We start from the raw sequence: 22,028 nt of genomic DNA on the forward strand, positions 1-22,028 counted from the left end.
CCTGGGCTTTCAACAGCTGGAAGTGGCCCTCCTCTTAAGATGTCTATTAAGGTCCCCTCTCAGTAACATTTTTCCCTAGATTCCTACTCCATGTGGACCTTCCCCATCTTCACAGCCTAGAACATCCTCCCTTCCTTAGGGGACCCTCCTTGCCAGATTCCCTAGGGACACTGTTTGTGGCCCCTCCCACAGGCTTTCCCTGTCACACTCACTACAAGACCCTCTGCCTGGACCCTGGTAACTCACACTCACATTCCCACTGGTGGCACCTCCTCCCAGTGTCTCTTGCTTCCCACTAGTATTGATGTTCCCTGGGAGATAGATACCACCTATGCTTTCTAGGACCCCTCAGATTAGGCCAACCCACGATCCACCCCCTGTGCTGGCTTGACCTGCCTGGGCCTCTGTGTTAGAAATCCAGGATCAGATTCAGGGAATGAGCTGCTGACAAGTCTCTCAACTGACTCATCTACCTAGGAACCTCGTGTGAGATCTGAGCTGTAAGACACATACATACCATACGCACACAGGTACAAATGAATACAAACAATATGCACACACATGATGATCACAAGCACACTGGTCCATTTCCAAACACTGCTAAGGTAGGCATCCCTCAGGAAGGTTCAGGAAGACCTGGAGGATGGGTCTACACAGAGTCCCAGCGTGGGACATGAGCAAAGAAAACCCAGTCACTGCAGCCCCCATAGAGCCATCCAGTAACAAATAAGGAGGCCAGGGAGATTCTGGTCCAGGATGGAGTGATGAGCTCCTGGGAGTGATTCTGGTCCAGGAGACATGATGAGCTCCTGGGAGTGAGTCTGGACAGGAAGTAGCAGACAGATCAGGGAGGACAGCAGGACTACTGACTGGCGGGCCACTGTGTCACAGAAAGGATACCAGGCCTGTATGTACCTTGTGTGAGCTCATTAGGTGACATCCCCAGGCCATGATGCAGGCAGAGACCTGGGTGTCATTAACATCCTCACAACATGAAGGTCACTTGTAAGAGTACAGTATGTGTCCTGCCTGGTGGGGCCACCGTGTGCAAATGATGCTTCCTGTACATGAGGGATGTGGGATTCTGAGGTGGTTAAAGTGTCTGTCAGACTCTCACACTTGGGCTCAGGGCAAAATTTCTGGAAGCAGGGACTGCCCCTCCACGCACCTGGGGCCTGGCAGGTCTATCCGGCTGACAAGCAGCCCACATTCCTACACTCCTCCAGGTGACACCTGCCCTCCTCCAACTCAGTATGGAGACTAAACACTCACCATCTACTATACCTTCCACAAGATCCTGCCAAAGGAAGGGTGCTGGAGCTTAGGCCCTGTGGAGAGATCTATCTGCTTGGGAGAAACAGGATTCTCCTCCCATCCAGTTCCCATTCCTGACCCCAAACTCCGTCAGACTCCTGTGCTGTAGATGTGGTGGCACTCAGGACACTCCCCACCAGTCCCAAGTCTGCAAAGGGGTCCCAGCTCCATCATATCCCTGTGTGAAACAGGCCTGCTCACCCCTTCCACAATGACATACTGACACACACTGAGGAGACACACAGCTCCTCCCTAACGATGGACCTAGCTGGGAATTTCGATGACATACCCAGACATCCTCCGCAACCCCTCCCCAGGACTGAGGATGGATGGAATCTGAACCCTCCACGGAAATGAAATTCCTGGTCTCCAGGGGCAACCTCCTCACCACACACCCGCATCTGCCCAACCAGCACCCGTGACAAGGAGGCTGCCCTTTGGGCCTCCCGAGCAGCTGCAGGTGGGCCTGGGTCAGGGGTGGAGGGGCTGACAGAGGGTTTATGTTCGAGGCTGTGTCACAGTGTGCTGTGTTCGGCGGAGGCACCCACCTGACCGTCCTCGGTGAGTCTACCCCTTTCTCGCCTCCTTGGCACCCACTCTGCAATTTCAGGTGATGCTTCTCTCCTTTCCAACTTGATGAAGGCTGAGGCTAAAGGTCTGTGGGGTCTATGCCTTTCGTCCGCTTCGTCTGCCCCTCGTGCCTCCACTGCTCCCACCTTGTCAGATGTTGTACTGGAGCTGCAGGGGACCAGCCCCAAAATCCTTCCTGACGTACACTCAGGTCTCACTGTGTGTCCAGCCCTCTACCCACAGGACCTTCTTCTCTGGACTAGGGGGTGGTCGGTTCCCCAGTCAGGGTCTATTAGAATCATGAATGTGAGGGGAAATGAGGGGAGATGGATAAGGAAGAGGGATGCTCAGACTGCCAGCAGGGCTATAAGGTGATGGAAGGATTGTGGGGGCTGCTCAGGTGCTGGCCTCTGTCTCTGGCGGAGGGGGGTCCCGGGCAGAGGGCTGCATGGGCACAATGAGGAGAGCCTTGATATGGGGACTCGGAGACAAGGAGGGGGAAGCAGGACAAGGGGTAAAGGATAAAGCAAGGACTTGAGAGAATGGAGCCCAAGGTGATGGGACCAGCCACCATGTAGGGATACTTAGACACCAAGAATAGGACCGGTCTAGGAAACTCTGGCAGCAGAGGTCCATCCCCTCAAAGCCCACTACATCTGGAGAGCCCCTGAGAAGATATTGGACCCGAGGCCCCTGATAGGGACAGGTGACAGAGATAGTACTGCTAGGTACCCGGAAATCCTAGGAGAGATAGACCCCCAGGTTTTCACAGAAAACCGGGAGACCCTCAGAACAGACACAGCCCCATCCTCAGAACTGGAAATTCACTTGACACGAGAAACTTCCCCTACTGGACTCCCTGCATTCAAGAACCAGAGTTCACAGCCCATCCCATTCAGCAACCCTAGAAGGCGGGTATCTAGGGAGGTGGGCAAGGCTGCTGTGGAGGTATGAGGTGGCCTGGAGGCAGGAAACAGACTCTTCACATGGGTAACAGAGCCCTGAAACCCAGAGATGCCAGCTCTAGGAAATCCTGGGTAAGTGACCTGGGCGATGTCACCTGAGACCTGTGTCCAAGCACACAAAGAGTGAGAAAGAAAGCAGGGTCTCGGGGTCATTGACATCTAGTCCTGGGGGTAGACTGAGTAGATTAGAAGGATATATGATGTGGAGAGACCCTGAGGCCATGCAGAGGCCCAGAAACTAGAGAATCTGGCACTCAGATTCTCTCCAGCAGAAGGTGGGTGAGCCTGCCCATGGCTCACCTGACCTCTAGGAGCAAGGGCCGCCTGAAGCCCAAGACATGGACAGGACACAGCTGTAGCCCCACACCAGGAATCAGGTAGGTGCTGACACAACAAACATCTGCCTTGACCCGCTGGCCTTCCGTCCCCACAGGTCAGCCCAAGGCCTCCCCCTCGGTCACACTCTTCCCGCCCTCCTCTGAGGAGCTCGGCGCCAACAAGGCCACCCTGGTGTGCCTCATCAGCGACTTCTACCCCAGCGGCGTGACGGTGGCCTGGAAGGCAGACGGCAGCCCCATCACCCAGGGCGTGGAGACCACCAAGCCCTCCAAGCAGAGCAACAGCAAGTACGCGGCCAGCAGCTACCTGAGCCTGACGCCTGACAAGTGGAAATCTCACAGCAGCTTCAGCTGCCTGGTCACGCACGAGGGGAGCACCGTGGAGAAGAAGGTGGCCCCCGCAGAGTGCTCTTAGGCTCCCGATGCCCCCCGCCCACCGAAGGGGGCCCGGAGCCTCAGGACCTCCAGGAGGATCTTGCCTCCCATCTGGGTCATCCCGCCCTTCTCCCCGCACCCAGGCAGCACTCAATAAAGTGTTCTTTGTTCAATCAGAAATCGCGCTCTCTGCTCATTGGGCTTAACCCTTTGTGTCTGATCTCAACTATCTTTAAGGGTGAACATCATTCCTTTGACTGTGTACAAAGGCGCCAGCCGAAGGCCTTCTCATGTGTTTGTGGGGGATTAATTGGCCAAGAATTTTGTTTCTTTATTTTTTTTTATTTTTTTAAATTTATTTATGATAGTCATACAGAGAGAGAGAGAGGCAGAGACACAGGCAGAGGGAGAAGCAGGCTCCATGCACCGGAGCCCGACGTGGGATTCGATCCCAGGTCTCCAGGATCGCGCCCTGGGCCAAAGGCAGGCGCCAAACCGCTGCGCCACCCAGGGATCCCTAATTGGCCAAGAATTGCAGGAGAATTTTCCCGAACAGTATATACCAATAGCAAAACAAGATTAAAGACTCTCCTCCACAATAGGTCGGTGCATCCTTTTCTTTGTGTGGACCATGTGCCCGGCCAGTCATAGCTGCCTTCATTGACCTTAGGTCCCCATAGCTTCTGGAATATGTGCTGATCTCCTCCCTGGACCTGGGCTTTCAACAGCTGGAAGTAGCCCTCCTCTTAAGATGTCTATTAAGGTCCCCTCTCAGTAACATTTTTCCCTAGATTCCTACTCCATGTGGACCTTCCCCATCTTCACAGCCTAGAACATCCTCCCTTCCTTAGGGGACCCTCCTTGCCAGATTCCCTAGGGACACTGTTTGTGGCCCCTCCCACAGGCTTTCCCTGTCACACTCACTACAAGACCCTCTGCCTGGACCCTGGTAACTCACACTCACATTCCCACTGGTGGCACCTCCTCCCAGTGTCTCTTGCTTCCCACTAGTATTGATGTTCCCTGGGAGATAGATACCACCTATGCTTTCTAGGACCCCTCAGATTAGGCCAACCCACGATCCACCCCCTGTGCTGGCTTGACCTGCCTGGGCCTCTGTGTTAGAAATCCAGGATCAGATTCAGGGAATGAGCTGCTGACAAGTCTCTCAACTGACTCATCTACCTAGGAACCTCGTGTGAGATCTGAGCTGTAAGACACATACATACCATACGCACACAGGTACAAATGAATACAAACAATATGCACACACATGATGATCACAAGCACACTGGTCCATTTCCAAACACTGCTAAGGTAGGCATCCCTCAGGAAGGTTCAGGAAGACCTGGAGGATGGGTCTACACAGAGTCCCAGCGTGGGACATGAGCAAAGAAAACCCAGTCACTGCAGCCCCCATAGAGCCATCCAGTAACAAATAAGGAGGCCAGGGAGATTCTGGTCCAGGATGGAGTGATGAGCTCCTGGGAGTGATTCTGGTCCAGGAGACATGATGAGCTCCTGGGAGTGAGTCTGGACAGGAAGTAGCAGACAGATCAGGGAGGACAGCAGGACTACTGACTGGCGGGCCACTGTGTCACAGAAAGGATACCAGGCCTGTATGTACCTTGTGTGAGCTCATTAGGTGACATCCCCAGGCCATGATGCAGGCAGAGACCTGGGTGTCATTAACATCCTCACAACATGAAGGTCACTTGTAAGAGTACAGTATGTGTCCTGCCTGGTGGGGCCACCGTGTGCAAATGATGCTTCCTGTACATGAGGGATGTGGGATTCTGAGGTGGTTAAAGTGTCTGTCAGACTCTCACACTTGGGCTCAGGGCAAAATTTCTGGAAGCAGGGACTGCCCCTCCACGCACCTGGGGCCTGGCAGGTCTATCCGGCTGACAAGCAGCCCACATTCCTACACTCCTCCAGGTGACACCTGCCCTCCTCCAACTCAGTATGGAGACTAAACACTCACCATCTACTATACCTTCCACAAGATCCTGCCAAAGGAAGGGTGCTGGAGCTTAGGCCCTGTGGAGAGATCTATCTGCTTGGGAGAAACAGGATTCTCCTCCCATCCAGTTCCCATTCCTGACCCCAAACTCCGTCAGACTCCTGTGCTGTAGATGTGGTGGCACTCAGGACACTCCCCACCAGTCCCAAGTCTGCAAAGGGGTCCCAGCTCCATCATATCCCTGTGTGAAACAGGCCTGCTCACCCCTTCCACAATGACATACTGACACACACTGAGGAGACACACAGCTCCTCCCTAACGATGGACCTAGCTGGGAATTTCGATGACATACCCAGACATCCTCCGCAACCCCTCCCCAGGACTGAGGATGGATGGAATCTGAACCCTCCACGGAAATGAAATTCCTGGTCTCCAGGGGCAACCTCCTCACCACACACCCGCATCTGCCCAACCAGCACCCGTGACAAGGAGGCTGCCCTTTGGGCCTCCCGAGCAGCTGCAGGTGGGCCTGGGTCAGGGGTGGAGGGGCTGACAGAGGGTTTATGTTCGAGGCTGTGTCACAGTGTGCTGTGTTCGGCGGAGGCACCCACCTGACCGTCCTCGGTGAGTCTACCCCTTTCTCGCCTCCTTGGCACCCACTCTGCAATTTCAGGTGATGCTTCTCTCCTTTCCAACTTGATGAAGGCTGAGGCTAAAGGTCTGTGGGGTCTATGCCTTTCGTCCGCTTCGTCTGCCCCTCGTGCCTCCACTGCTCCCACCTTGTCAGATGTTGTACTGGAGCTGCAGGGGACCAGCCCCAAAATCCTTCCTGACGTACACTCAGGTCTCACTGTGTGTCCAGCCCTCTACCCACAGGACCTTCTTCTCTGGACTAGGGGGTGGTCGGTTCCCCAGTCAGGGTCTATTAGAATCATGAATGTGAGGGGAAATGAGGGGAGATGGATAAGGAAGAGGGATGCTCAGACTGCCAGCAGGGCTATAAGGTGATGGAAGGATTGTGGGGGCTGCTCAGGTGCTGGCCTCTGTCTCTGGCGGAGGGGGGTCCCGGGCAGAGGGCTGCATGGGCACAATGAGGAGAGCCTTGATATGGGGACTCGGAGACAAGGAGGGGGAAGCAGGACAAGGGGTAAAGGATAAAGCAAGGACTTGAGAGAATGGAGCCCAAGGTGATGGGACCAGCCACCATGTAGGGATACTTAGACACCAAGAATAGGACCGGTCTAGGAAACTCTGGCAGCAGAGGTCCATCCCCTCAAAGCCCACTACATCTGGAGAGCCCCTGAGAAGATATTGGACCCGAGGCCCCTGATAGGGACAGGTGACAGAGATAGTACTGCTAGGTACCCGGAAATCCTAGGAGAGATAGACCCCCAGGTTTTCACAGAAAACCGGGAGACCCTCAGAACAGACACAGCCCCATCCTCAGAACTGGAAATTCACTTGACACGAGAAACTTCCCCTACTGGACTCCCTGCATTCAAGAACCAGAGTTCACAGCCCATCCCATTCAGCAACCCTAGAAGGCGGGTATCTAGGGAGGTGGGCAAGGCTGCTGTGGAGGTATGAGGTGGCCTGGAGGCAGGAAACAGACTCTTCACATGGGTAACAGAGCCCTGAAACCCAGAGATGCCAGCTCTAGGAAATCCTGGGTAAGTGACCTGGGCGATGTCACCTGAGACCTGTGTCCAAGCACACAAAGAGTGAGAAAGAAAGCAGGGTCTCGGGGTCATTGACATCTAGTCCTGGGGGTAGACTGAGTAGATTAGAAGGATATATGATGTGGAGAGACCCTGAGGCCATGCAGAGGCCCAGAAACTAGAGAATCTGGCACTCAGATTCTCTCCAGCAGAAGGTGGGTGAGCCTGCCCATGGCTCACCTGACCTCTAGGAGCAAGGGCCGCCTGAAGCCCAAGACATGGACAGGACACAGCTGTAGCCCCACACCAGGAATCAGGTAGGTGCTGACACAACAAACATCTGCCTTGACCCGCTGGCCTTCCGTCCCCACAGGTCAGCCCAAGGCCTCCCCCTCGGTCACACTCTTCCCGCCCTCCTCTGAGGAGCTCGGCGCCAACAAGGCCACCCTGGTGTGCCTCATCAGCGACTTCTACCCCAGCGGCGTGACGGTGGCCTGGAAGGCAGACGGCAGCCCCATCACCCAGGGCGTGGAGACCACCAAGCCCTCCAAGCAGAGCAACAGCAAGTACGCGGCCAGCAGCTACCTGAGCCTGACGCCTGACAAGTGGAAATCTCACAGCAGCTTCAGCTGCCTGGTCACGCACGAGGGGAGCACCGTGGAGAAGAAGGTGGCCCCCGCAGAGTGCTCTTAGGCTCCCGATGCCCCCCACCCACCGAAGGGGGCCCAGAGCCTCAGGACCTCCAGGAGGATCTTGCCTCCCATCTGGGTCATCCCGCCCTTCTCCCCGCACCCAGGCAGCACTCAATAAAGTGTTCTTTGTTCAATCAGAAATCGCGCTCTCTGCTCATTGGGCTTAACCCTTTGTGTCTGATCTCAACTATCTTTAAGGGTGAACATCATTCCTTTGACTGTGTACAAAGGCGCCAGCCGAAGGCCTTCTCATGTGTTTGTGGGGGATTAATTGGCCAAGAATTTTGTTTCTTTATTTTTTTTTATTTTTTTAAATTTATTTATGATAGTCATACAGAGAGAGAGAGAGGCAGAGACACAGGCAGAGGGAGAAGCAGGCTCCATGCACCGGAGCCCGACGTGGGATTCGATCCCAGGTCTCCAGGATCGCGCCCTGGGCCAAAGGCAGGCGCCAAACCGCTGCGCCACCCAGGGATCCCTAATTGGCCAAGAATTGCAGGAGAATTTTCCCGAACAGTATATACCAATAGCAAAACAAGATTAAAGACTCTCCTCCACAATAGGTCGGTGCATCCTTTTCTTTGTGTGGACCATGTGCCCGGCCAGTCATAGCTGCCTTCATTGACCTTAGGTCCCCATAGCTTCTGGAATATGTGCTGATCTCCTCCCTGGACCTGGGCTTTCAACAGCTGGAAGTGGCCCTCCTCTTAAGATGTCTATTAAGGTCCCCTCTCAGTAACATTTTTCCCTAGATTCCTACTCCATGTGGACCTTCCCCATCTTCACAGCCTAGAACATCCTCCCTTCCTTAGGGGACCCTCCTTGCCAGATTCCCTAGGGACACTGTTTGTGGCCCCTCCCACAGGCTTTCCCTGTCACACTCACTACAAGACCCTCTGCCTGGACCCTGGTAACTCACACTCACATTCCCACTGGTGGCACCTCCTCCCAGTGTCTCTTGCTTCCCACTAGTATTGATGTTCCCTGGGAGATAGATACCACCTATGCTTTCTAGGACCCCTCAGATTAGGCCAACCCACGATCCACCCCCTGTGCTGGCTTGACCTGCCTGGGCCTCTGTGTTAGAAATCCAGGATCAGATTCAGGGAATGAGCTGCTGACAAGTCTCTCAACTGACTCATCTACCTAGGAACCTCGTGTGAGATCTGAGCTGTAAGACACATACATACCATACGCACACAGGTACAAATGAATACAAACAATATGCACACACATGATGATCACAAGCACACTGGTCCATTTCCAAACACTGCTAAGGTAGGCATCCCTCAGGAAGGTTCAGGAAGACCTGGAGGATGGGTCTACACAGAGTCCCAGCGTGGGACATGAGCAAAGAAAACCCAGTCACTGCAGCCCCCATAGAGCCATCCAGTAACAAATAAGGAGGCCAGGGAGATTCTGGTCCAGGATGGAGTGATGAGCTCCTGGGAGTGATTCTGGTCCAGGAGACATGATGAGCTCCTGGGAGTGAGTCTGGACAGGAAGTAGCAGACAGATCAGGGAGGACAGCAGGACTACTGACTGGCGGGCCACTGTGTCACAGAAAGGATACCAGGCCTGTATGTACCTTGTGTGAGCTCATTAGGTGACATCCCCAGGCCATGATGCAGGCAGAGACCTGGGTGTCATTAACATCCTCACAACATGAAGGTCACTTGTAAGAGTACAGTATGTGTCCTGCCTGGTGGGGCCACCGTGTGCAAATGATGCTTCCTGTACATGAGGGATGTGGGATTCTGAGGTGGTTAAAGTGTCTGTCAGACTCTCACACTTGGGCTCAGGGCAAAATTTCTGGAAGCAGGGACTGCCCCTCCACGCACCTGGGGCCTGGCAGGTCTATCCGGCTGACAAGCAGCCCACATTCCTACACTCCTCCAGGTGACACCTGCCCTCCTCCAACTCAGTATGGAGACTAAACACTCACCATCTACTATACCTTCCACAAGATCCTGCCAAAGGAAGGGTGCTGGAGCTTAGGCCCTGTGGAGAGATCTATCTGCTTGGGAGAAACAGGATTCTCCTCCCATCCAGTTCCCATTCCTGACCCCAAACTCCGTCAGACTCCTGTGCTGTAGATGTGGTGGCACTCAGGACACTCCCCACCAGTCCCAAGTCTGCAAAGGGGTCCCAGCTCCATCATATCCCTGTGTGAAACAGGCCTGCTCACCCCTTCCACAATGACATACTGACACACACTGAGGAGACACACAGCTCCTCCCTAACGATGGACCTAGCTGGGAATTTCGATGACATACCCAGACATCCTCCGCAACCCCTCCCCAGGACTGAGGATGGATGGAATCTGAACCCTCCACGGAAATGAAATTCCTGGTCTCCAGGGGCAACCTCCTCACCACACACCCGCATCTGCCCAACCAGCACCCGTGACAAGGAGGCTGCCCTTTGGGCCTCCCGAGCAGCTGCAGGTGGGCCTGGGTCAGGGGTGGAGGGGCTGACAGAGGGTTTATGTTCGAGGCTGTGTCACAGTGTGCTGTGTTCGGCGGAGGCACCCACCTGACCGTCCTCGGTGAGTCTACCCCTTTCTCGCCTCCTTGGCACCCACTCTGCAATTTCAGGTGATGCTTCTCTCCTTTCCAACTTGATGAAGGCTGAGGCTAAAGGTCTGTGGGGTCTATGCCTTTCGTCCGCTTCGTCTGCCCCTCGTGCCTCCACTGCTCCCACCTTGTCAGATGTTGTACTGGAGCTGCAGGGGACCAGCCCCAAAATCCTTCCTGACGTACACTCAGGTCTCACTGTGTGTCCAGCCCTCTACCCACAGGACCTTCTTCTCTGGACTAGGGGGTGGTCGGTTCCCCAGTCAGGGTCTATTAGAATCATGAATGTGAGGGGAAACGAGGGGAGATGGATAAGGAAGAGGGATGCTCAGACTGCCAGCAGGGCTATAAGGTGATGGAAGGATTGTGGGGGCTGCTCAGGTGCTGGCCTCTGTCTCTGGCGGAGGGGGGTCCCGGGCAGAGGGCTGCATGGGCACAATGAGGAGAGCCTTGATATGGGGACTCGGAGACAAGGAGGGGGAAGCAGGACAAGGGGTAAAGGATAAAGCAAGGACTTGAGAGAATGGAGCCCAAGGTGATGGGACCAGCCACCATGTAGGGATACTTAGACACCAAGAATAGGACCGGTCTAGGAAACTCTGGCAGCAGAGGTCCATCCCCTCAAAGCCCACTACATCTGGAGAGCCCCTGAGAAGATATTGGACCCGAGGCCCCTGATAGGGACAGGTGACAGAGATAGTACTGCTAGGTACCCGGAAATCCTAGGAGAGATAGACCCCCAGGTTTTCACAGAAAACCGGGAGACCCTCAGAACAGACACAGCCCCATCCTCAGAACTGGAAATTCACTTGACACGAGAAACTTCCCCTACTGGACTCCCTGCATTCAAGAACCAGAGTTCACAGCCCATCCCATTCAGCAACCCTAGAAGGCGGGTATCTAGGGAGGTGGGCAAGGCTGCTGTGGAGGTATGAGGTGGCCTGGAGGCAGGAAACAGACTCTTCACATGGGTAACAGAGCCCTGAAACCCAGAGATGCCAGCTCTAGGAAATCCTGGGTAAGTGACCTGGGCGATGTCACCTGAGACCTGTGTCCAAGCACACAAAGAGTGAGAAAGAAAGCAGGGTCTCGGGGTCATTGACATCTAGTCCTGGGGGTAGACTGAGTAGATTAGAAGGATATATGATGTGGAGAGACCCTGAGGCCATGCAGAGGCCCAGAAACTAGAGAATCTGGCACTCAGATTCTCTCCAGCAGAAGGTGGGTGAGCCTGCCCATGGCTCACCTGACCTCTAGGAGCAAGGGCCGCCTGAAGCCCAAGACATGGACAGGACACAGCTGTAGCCCCACACCAGGAATCAGGTAGGTGCTGACACAACAAACATCTGCCTTGACCCGCTGGCCTTCCGTCCCCACAGGTCAGCCCAAGGCCTCCCCCTCGGTCACACTCTTCCCGCCCTCCTCTGAGGAGCTCGGCGCCAACAAGGCCACCCTGGTGTGCCTCATCAGCGACTTCTACCCCAGCGGCGTGACGGTGGCCTGGAAGGCAGACGGCAGCCCCATCACCCAGGGCGTGGAGACCACCAAGCCCTCCAAGCAGAGCAACAGCAAGTACGCGGCCAGCAGCTACCTGAGCCTGACGCCTGACAAGTGGAAATCTCACAGCAGCTTCAGCTGCCTGGTCACGCACGAGGGGAGCACCGTGGAGAAGAAGGTGGCCCCCGCAGAGTGCTCTTAGGCTCCCGATGCCCCCCACCCACCGAAGGGGGCCCGGAGCCTCAGGACCTCCAGGAGGATCTTGCCTCCCATCTGGGTCATCCCGCCCTTCTCCCCGCACCCAGGCAGCACTCAATAAAGTGTTCTTTGTTCAATCAGAAATCGCGCTCTCTGCTCATTGGGCTTAACCCTTTGTGTCTGATCTCAACTATCTTTAAGGGTGAACATCATTCCTTTGACTGTGTACAAAGGCGCCAGCCGAAGGCCTTCTCATGTGTTTGTGGGGGATTAATTGGCCAAGAATTTTGTTTCTTTATTTTTTTTTATTTTTTTAAATTTATTTATGATAGTCATACAGAGAGAGAGAGAGGCAGAGACACAGGCAGAGGGAGAAGCAGGCTCCATGCACCGGAGCCCGACGTGGGATTCGATCCCAGGTCTCCAGGATCGCGCCCTGGGCCAAAGGCAGGCGCCAAACCGCTACGACACCCAGGGATCCCTAATTGGCCAAGAATTGCAGGAGAATTTTCCCGAACAGTATATACCAATAGCAAAACAAGATTAAAGACTCTCCTCCACAATAGGTCGGTGCATCCTTTTCTTTGTGTGGACCATGTGCCCGGCCAGTCATAGCTGCCTTCATTGACCTTAGGTCCCCATAGCTTCTGGAATATGTGCTGATCTCCTCCCTGGACCTGGGCTTTCAACAGCTGGAAGTGGCCCTCCTCTTAAGATGTCTATTAAGGTCCCCTCTCAGTAACATTTTTCCCTAGATTCCTACTCCATGTGGACCTTCCCCATCTTCACAGCCTAGAACATCCTCCCTTCCTTAGGGGACCCTCCTTGCCAGATTCCCTAGGGACACTGTTTGTGGCCCCTCCCACAGGCTTTCCCTGTCACACTCACTACAAGACCCTCTGCCTGGACCCTGGTAACTCACACTCACATTCCCACTGGTGGCACCTCCTCCCAGTGTCTCTTGCTTCCCACTAGTATTGATGTTCCCTGGGAGATAGATACCACCTATGCTTTCTAGGACCCCTCAGATTAGGCCAACCCACGATCCACCCCCTGTGCTGGCTTGACCTGCCTGGGCCTCTGTGTTAGAAATCCAGGATCAGATTCAGGGAATGAGCTGCTGACAAGTCTCTCAACTGACTCATCTACCTAGGAACCTCGTGTGAGATCTGAGCTGTAAGACACATACATACCATACGCACACAGGTACAAATGAATACAAACAATATGCACACACATGATGATCACAAGCACACTGGTCCATTTCCAAACACTGCTAAGGTAGGCATCCCTCAGGAAGGTTCAGGAAGACCTGGAGGATGGGTCTACACAGAGTCCCAGCGTGGGACATGAGCAAAGAAAACCCAGTCACTGCAGCCCCCATAGAGCCATCCAGTAACAAATAAGGAGGCCAGGGAGATTCTGGTCCAGGATGGAGTGATGAGCTCCTGGGAGTGATTCTGGTCCAGGAGACATGATGAGCTCCTGGGAGTGAGTCTGGACAGGAAGTAGCAGACAGATCAGGGAGGACAGCAGGACTACTGACTGGCGGGCCACTGTGTCACAGAAAGGATACCAGGCCTGTATGTACCTTGTGTGAGCTCATTAGGTGACATCCCCAGGCCATGATGCAGGCAGAGACCTGGGTGTCATTAACATCCTCACAACATGAAGGTCACTTGTAAGAGTACAGTATGTGTCCTGCCTGGTGGGGCCACCGTGTGCAAATGATGCTTCCTGTACATGAGGGATGTGGGATTCTGAGGTGGTTAAAGTGTCTGTCAGACTCTCACACTTGGGCTCAGGGCAAAATTTCTGGAAGCAGGGACTGCCCCTCCACGCACCTGGGGCCTGGCAGGTCTATCCGGCTGACAAGCAGCCCACATTCCTACACTCCTCCAGGTGACACCTGCCCTCCTCCAACTCAGTATGGAGACTAAACACTCACCATCTACTATACCTTCCACAAGATCCTGCCAAAGGAAGGGTGCTGGAGCTTAGGCCCTGTGGAGAGATCTATCTGCTTGGGAGAAACAGGATTCTCCTCCCATCCAGTTCCCATTCCTGACCCCAAACTCCGTCAGACTCCTGTGCTGTAGATGTGGTGGCACTCAGGACACTCCCCACCAGTCCCAAGTCTGCAAAGGGGTCCCAGCTCCATCATATCCCTGTGTGAAACAGGCCTGCTCACCCCTTCCACAATGACATACTGACACACACTGAGGAGACACACAGCTCCTCCCTAACGATGGACCTAGCTGGGAATTTCGATGACATACCCAGACATCCTCCGCAACCCCTCCCCAGGACTGAGGATGGATGGAATCTGAACCCTCCACGGAAATGAAATTCCTGGTCTCCAGGGGCAACCTCCTCACCACACACCCGCATCTGCCCAACCAGCACCCGTGACAAGGAGGCTGCCCTTTGGGCCTCCCGAGCAGCTGCAGGTGGGCCTGGGTCAGGGGTGGAGGGGCTGACAGAGGGTTTATGTTCGAGGCTGTGTCACAGTGTGCTGTGTTCGGCGGAGGCACCCACCTGACCGTCCTCGGTGAGTCTACCCCTTTCTCGCCTCCTTGGCACCCACTCTGCAATTTCAGGTGATGCTTCTCTCCTTTCCAACTTGATGAAGGCTGAGGCTAAAGGTCTGTGGGGTCTATGCCTTTCGTCCGCTTCGTCTGCCCCTCGTGCCTCCACTGCTCCCACCTTGTCAGATGTTGTACTGGAGCTGCAGGGGACCAGCCCCAAAATCCTTCCTGACGTACACTCAGGTCTCACTGTGTGTCCAGCCCTCTACCCACAGGACCTTCTTCTCTGGACTAGGGGGTGGTCGGTTCCCCAGTCAGGGTCTATTAGAATCATGAATGTGAGGGGAAATGAGGGGAGATGGATAAGGAAGAGGGATGCTCAGACTGCCAGCAGGGCTATAAGGTGATGGAAGGATTGTGGGGGCTGCTCAGGTGCTGGCCTCTGTCTCTGGCGGAGGGGGGTCCCGGGCAGAGGGCTGCATGGGCACAATGAGGAGAGCCTTGATATGGGGACTCGGAGACAAGGAGGGGGAAGCAGGACAAGGGGTAAAGGATAAAGCAAGGACTTGAGAGAATGGAGCCCAAGGTGATGGGACCAGCCACCATGTAGGGATACTTAGACACCAAGAATAGGACCGGTCTAGGAAACTCTGGCAGCAGAGGTCCATCCCCTCAAAGCCCACTACATCTGGAGAGCCCCTGAGAAGATATTGGACCCGAGGCCCCTGATAGGGACAGGTGACAGAGATAGTACTGCTAGGTACCCGGAAATCCTAGGAGAGATAGACCCCCAGGTTTTCACAGAAAACCAGGAGACCCTCAGAACAGACACAGCCCCATCCTCAGAACTGGAAATTCACTTGACACGAGAAACTTCCCCTACTGGACTCCCTGCATTCAAGAACCAGAGTTCACAGCCCATCCCATTCAGCAACCCTAGAAGGCGGGTATCTAGGGAGGTGGGCAAGGCTGCTGTGGAGGTATGAGGTGGCCTGGAGGCAGGAAACAGACTCTTCACATGGGTAACAGAGCCCTGAAACCCAGAGATGCCAGCTCTAGGAAATCCTGGGTAAGTGACCTGGGCGATGTCACCTGAGACCTGTGTCCAAGCACACAAAGAGTGAGAAAGAAAGCAGGGTCTCGGGGTCATTGACATCTAGTCCTGGGGGTAGACTGAGTAGATTAGAAGGATATATGATGTGGAGAGACCCTGAGGCCATGCAGAGGCCCAGAAACTAGAGAATCTGGCACTCAGATTCTCTCCAGCAGAAGGTGGGTGAGCCTGCCCATGGCTCACCTGACCTCTAGGAGCAAGGGCCGCCTGAAGCCCAAGACATGGACAGGACACAGCTGTAGCCCCACACCAGGAATCAGGTAGGTGCTGACACAACAAACATCTGCCTTGACCCGCTGGCCTTCCGTCCCCACAGGTCAGCCCAAGGCCTCCCCCTCGGTCACACTCTTCCCGCCCTCCTCTGAGGAGCTCGGCGCCAACAAGGCCACCCTGGTGTGCCTCATCAGCGACTTCTACCCCAGCGGCGTGACGGTGGCCTGGAAGGCAGACGGCAGCCCCATCACCCAGGGCGTGGAGACCACCAAGCCCTCCAAGCAGAGCAACAGCAAGTACGCGGCCAGCAGCTACCTGAGCCTGACGCCTGACAAGTGGAAATCTCACAGCAGCTTCAGCTGCCTGGTCACGCACGAGGGGAGCACCGTGGAGAAGAAGGTGGCCCCCGCAGAGTGCTCTTAGGCTCCCGATGCCCCCCACCCACCGAAGGGGGCCCGGAGCCTCAGGACCTCCAGGAGGATCTTGCCTCCCATCTGGGTCATCCCGCCCTTCTCCCCGCACCCAGGCAGCACTCAATAAAGTGTTCTTTGTTCAATCAGAAATCGCGCTCTCTGCTCATTGGGCTTAACCCTTTGTGTCTGATCTCAACTATCTTTAAGGGTGAACATCATTCCTTTGACTGTGTACAAAGGCGCCAGCCGAAGGCCTTCTCATGTGTTTGTGGGGGATTAATTGGCCAAGAATTTTGTTTCTTTATTTTTTTTTATTTTTTTAAATTTATTTATGATAGTCATACAGAGAGAGAGAGAGGCAGAGACACAGGCAGAGGGAGAAGCAGGCTCCATGCACCGGAGCCCGACGTGGGATTCGATCCCAGGTCTCCAGGATCGCGCCCTGGGCCAAAGGCAGGCGCCAAACCGCTACGACACCCAGGGATCCCTAATTGGCCAAGAATTGCAGGAGAATTTTCCCGAACAGTATATACCAATAGCAAAACAAGATTAAAGACTCTCCTCCACAATAGGTCGGTGCATCCTTTTCTTTGTGTGGACCATGTGCCCGGCCAGTCATAGCTGCCTTCATTGACCTTAGGTCCCCATAGCTTCTGGAATATGTGCTGATCTCCTCCCTGGACCTGGGCTTTCAACAGCTGGAAGTGGCCCTCCTCTTAAGATGTCTATTAAGGTCCCCTCTCAGTAACATTTTTCCCTAGATTCCTACTCCATGTGGACCTTCCCCATCTTCACAGCCTAGAACATCCTCCCTTCCTTAGGGGACCCTCCTTGCCAGATTCCCTAGGGACACTGTTTGTGGCCCCTCCCACAGGCTTTCCCTGTCACACTCACTACAAGACCCTCTGCCTGGACCCTGGTAACTCACACTCACATTCCCACTGGTGGCACCTCCTCCCAGTGTCTCTTGCTTCCCACTAGTATTGATGTTCCCTGGGAGATAGATACCACCTATGCTTTCTAGGACCCCTCAGATTAGGCCAACCCACGATCCACCCCCTGTGCTGGCTTGACCTGCCTGGGCCTCTGTGTTAGAAATCCAGGATCAGATTCAGGGAATGAGCTGCTGACAAGTCTCTCAACTGACTCATCTACCTAGGAACCTCGTGTGAGATCTGAGCTGTAAGACACATACATACCATACGCACACAGGTACAAATGAATACAAACAATATGCACACACATGATGATCACAAGCACACTGGTCCATTTCCAAACACTGCTAAGGTAGGCATCCCTCAGGAAGGTTCAGGAAGACCTGGAGGATGGGTCTACACAGAGTCCCAGCGTGGGACATGAGCAAAGAAAACCCAGTCACTGCAGCCCCCATAGAGCCATCCAGTAACAAATAAGGAGGCCAGGGAGATTCTGGTCCAGGATGGAGTGATGAGCTCCTGGGAGTGATTCTGGTCCAGGAGACATGATGAGCTCCTGGGAGTGAGTCTGGACAGGAAGTAGCAGACAGATCAGGGAGGACAGCAGGACTACTGACTGGCGGGCCACTGTGTCACAGAAAGGATACCAGGCCTGTATGTACCTTGTGTGAGCTCATTAGGTGACATCCCCAGGCCATGATGCAGGCAGAGACCTGGGTGTCATTAACATCCTCACAACATGAAGGTCACTTGTAAGAGTACAGTATGTGTCCTGCCTGGTGGGGCCACCGTGTGCAAATGATGCTTCCTGTACATGAGGGATGTGGGATTCTGAGGTGGTTAAAGTGTCTGTCAGACTCTCACACTTGGGCTCAGGGCAAAATTTCTGGAAGCAGGGACTGCCCCTCCACGCACCTGGGGCCTGGCAGGTCTATCCGGCTGACAAGCAGCCCACATTCCTACACTCCTCCAGGTGACACCTGCCCTCCTCCAACTCAGTATGGAGACTAAACACTCACCATCTACTATACCTTCCACAAGATCCTGCCAAAGGAAGGGTGCTGGAGCTTAGGCCCTGTGGAGAGATCTATCTGCTTGGGAGAAACAGGATTCTCCTCCCATCCAGTTCCCATTCCTGACCCCAAACTCCGTCAGACTCCTGTGCTGTAGATGTGGTGGCACTCAGGACACTCCCCACCAGTCCCAAGTCTGCAAAGGGGTCCCAGCTCCATCATATCCCTGTGTGAAACAGGCCTGCTCACCCCTTCCACAATGACATACTGACACACACTGAGGAGACACACAGCTCCTCCCTAACGATGGACCTAGCTGGGAATTTCGATGACATACCCAGACATCCTCCGCAACCCCTCCCCAGGACTGAGGATGGATGGAATCTGAACCCTCCACGGAAATGAAATTCCTGGTCTCCAGGGGCAACCTCCTCACCACACACCCGCATCTGCCCAACCAGCACCCGTGACAAGGAGGCTGCCCTTTGGGCCTCCCGAGCAGCTGCAGGTGGGCCTGGGTCAGGGGTGGAGGGGCTGACAGAGGGTTTATGTTCGAGGCTGTGTCACAGTGTGCTGTGTTCGGCGGAGGCACCCACCTGACCGTCCTCGGTGAGTCTACCCCTTTCTCGCCTCCTTGGCACCCACTCTGCAATTTCAGGTGATGCTTCTCTCCTTTCCAACTTGATGAAGGCTGAGGCTAAAGGTCTGTGGGGTCTATGCCTTTCGTCCGCTTCGTCTGCCCCTCGTGCCTCCACTGCTCCCACCTTGTCAGATGTTGTACTGGAGCTGCAGGGGACCAGCCCCAAAATCCTTCCTGACGTACACTCAGGTCTCACTGTGTGTCCAGCCCTCTACCCACAGGACCTTCTTCTCTGGACTAGGGGGTGGTCGGTTCCCCAGTCAGGGTCTATTAGAATCATGAATGTGAGGGGAAATGAGGGGAGATGGATAAGGAAGAGGGATGCTCAGACTGCCAGCAGGGCTATAAGGTGATGGAAGGATTGTGGGGGCTGCTCAGGTGCTGGCCTCTGTCTCTGGCGGAGGGGGGTCCCGGGCAGAGGGCTGCATGGGCACAATGAGGAGAGCCTTGATATGGGGACTCGGAGACAAGGAGGGGGAAGCAGGACAAGGGGTAAAGGATAAAGCAAGGACTTGAGAGAATAGAGCCCAAGGTGATGGGACCAGCCACCATGTAGGGATACTTAGACACCAAGAATAGGACCGGTCTAGGAAACTCTGGCAGCAGAGGTCCATCCCCTCAAAGCCCACTACATCTGGAGAGCCCCTGAGAAGATATTGGACCCGAGGCCCCTGATAGGGACAGGTGACAGAGATAGTACTGCTAGGTACCCGGAAATCCTAGGAGAGATAGACCCCCAGGTTTTCACAGAAAACCGGGAGACCCTCAGAACAGACACAGCCCCATCCTCAGAACTGGAAATTCACTTGACACGAGAAACTTCCCCTACTGGACTCCCTGCATTCAAGAACCAGAGTTCACAGCCCATCCCATTCAGCAACCCTAGAAGGCGGGTATCTAGGGAGGTGGGCAAGGCTGCTGTGGAGGTATGAGGTGGCCTGGAGGCAGGAAACAGACTCTTCACATGGGTAACAGAGCCCTGAAACCCAGAGATGCCAGCTCTAGGAAATCCTGGGTAAGTGACCTGGGCGATGTCACCTGAGACCTGTGTCCAAGCACACAAAGAGTGAGAAAGAAAGCAGGGTCTCGGGGTCATTGACATCTAGTCCTGGGGGTAGACTGAGTAGATTAGAAGGATATATGATGTGGAGAGACCCTGAGGCCATGCAGAGGCCCAGAAACTAGAGAATCTGGCACTCAGATTCTCTCCAGCAGAAGGTGGGTGAGCCTGCCCATGGCTCACCTGACCTCTAGGAGCAAGGGCCGCCTGAAGCCCAAGACATGGACAGGACACAGCTGTAGCCCCACACCAGGAATCAGGTAGGTGCTGACACAACAAACATCTGCCTTGACCCGCTGGCCTTCCGTCCCCACAGGTCAGCCCAAGGCCTCCCCCTCGGTCACACTCTTCCCGCCCTCCTCTGAGGAGCTCGGCGCCAACAAGGCCACCCTGGTGTGCCTCATCAGCGACTTCTACCCCAGCGGCGTGACGGTGGCCTGGAAGGCAGACGGCAGCCCCATCACCCAGGGCGTGGAGACCACCAAGCCCTCCAAGCAGAGCAACAGCAAGTACGCGGCCAGCAGCTACCTGAGCCTGACGCCTGACAAGTGGAAATCTCACAGCAGCTTCAGCTGCCTGGTCACGCACGAGGGGAGCACCGTGGAGAAGAAGGTGGCCCCCGCAGAGTGCTCTTAGGCTCCCGATGCCCCCCACCCACCGAAGGGGGCCCGGAGCCTCAGGACCTCCAGGAGGATCTTGCCTCCCATCTGGGTCATCCCGCCCTTCTCCCCGCACCCAGGCAGCACTCAATAAAGTGTTCTTTGTTCAATCAGAAATCGCGCTCTCTGCTCATTGGGTTTAACCCTTTGTGTCCTGAACTCAACCATCTTCAGGGTGAACAGTGTTGCTGGTCCAATTGGGAGGAGTCTACCCCCCCCCTCCAACAGGTCTTTGTGGGGTAGATCCCTCTGGTCTCTATTAGCAGAGCAAAATTCCATACCGGGAAGAGGGAAACAGCCCGATCCAGGTTCCAAACGTCCACACCTTACGTTCCCTATACTTGTAGGTCTCCTGTAGGCCATATCCCCTCCTAGCCCTATCTGAATTCACTGCCCTTGAGGTCTCTGGCTTCTTGGTGAGTGTCAAATCCCTCCAGACCTGGGACCTCTCCAATAAAGACTAGCCCACCTCCATTGATGTGCCATTCTCCCTCCCTGTATGCCCTCACCCATGGCCAGGCCTTCTCTGGGTTCCTATCCAATTTGGAAATTCCCACCATCCCATCTTAAAGAATCGTCACTCTATCAGGGCCCCGAAACCCCTGTCTCCCTAAGAACCTTGCCCTGTTCCCCTTCTCCTGCCACACTCACTACAAGACACTCAGTCCCTGGAAGCTGGTCTTCCAGCTTCCGCCTGGGGGCCTCTGGGGGCCCCTCTTTCCACATGTGTCATGGAGGATCCAGTTGCATTCATGCCCCTGGATGACAGAGACCCCTCAGAGTCAAGCACACAACTGACCCCATCAATAGCACTAAAGCTAAAATGCTCATGTGTTTTCTGTGCTCCCACGAATCCAGGTCAAGACCTATTCTGATTCATGCCATGGACTTATGTGTGAACTCACTCATTTCCTGGAAAGCTGAGAATGGACTCTGAGAGACAGGAAGACTGCACTGCTAGGAGCCAGCTCAGAATGTCGAGTCCTGGTGCTGTGTCCCGTAGACAGACTAGACACACACAACCACGATAAACTCATGTGTGCACACTAGTACACATTCATGCCTGTTCTAGCATACATGACCATGATGAGCTTGTGTCTAGGACTGATCCTAGATTCCAGAGCCCTCCATGAGCCTCAGCTCTGCAGGGGGCACAGGCCCCATCATGTCTCTCTTGGAAACAGGACTCCCAAAAAAAAAGAAAAAAAAGGAAACAGGACTCTCATTTTCTCCAAGTGTCTATGGCAAGCTGAGTCATCGACAGAGCTCCAACCAGGAAGCTACCTGGGATAGGACATGTCACTCAA

The 22,028-nt window shown here is 54.7% G+C and overlaps 1 protein-coding gene and 5 gene segments (V, D, J or C); all 6 read left to right on the forward strand.

Annotated features, from left to right (window-relative positions):
• LOC112907490 (immunoglobulin lambda-1 light chain-like) overlaps positions 1-22,028 on the forward strand; it is a 183,452-nt gene that overhangs the window by 159,353 nt on the left and 2,071 nt on the right. The gene's annotated exons all lie outside the window — the stretch shown is intronic.
• On the forward strand, positions 1,815-3,742 carry LOC140594308 (immunoglobulin lambda constant 7-like). The segment is given in 2 exon segments: positions 1,815-1,875; positions 3,283-3,742. Coding segments are annotated over 2 exon segments (381 nt in total).
• On the forward strand, positions 6,089-8,016 carry LOC140594309 (immunoglobulin lambda constant 7-like). The segment is given in 2 exon segments: positions 6,089-6,149; positions 7,557-8,016. Coding segments are annotated over 2 exon segments (381 nt in total).
• LOC140594310 (immunoglobulin lambda constant 7-like) lies at positions 10,363-12,290 on the forward strand. The segment is given in 2 exon segments: positions 10,363-10,423; positions 11,831-12,290. Coding segments are annotated over 2 exon segments (381 nt in total).
• LOC140594311 (immunoglobulin lambda constant 7-like) lies at positions 14,637-16,564 on the forward strand. The segment is given in 2 exon segments: positions 14,637-14,697; positions 16,105-16,564. Coding segments are annotated over 2 exon segments (381 nt in total).
• Positions 18,911-20,838, forward strand: LOC112907471 (immunoglobulin lambda constant 7-like). The segment is given in 2 exon segments: positions 18,911-18,971; positions 20,379-20,838. Coding segments are annotated over 2 exon segments (381 nt in total).

This window comes from Vulpes vulpes, chromosome 10 (assembly GCF_048418805.1).
Source record: "Vulpes vulpes isolate BD-2025 chromosome 10, VulVul3, whole genome shotgun sequence".
Lineage (NCBI taxonomy): Eukaryota > Metazoa > Chordata > Mammalia > Carnivora > Canidae > Vulpes > Vulpes vulpes.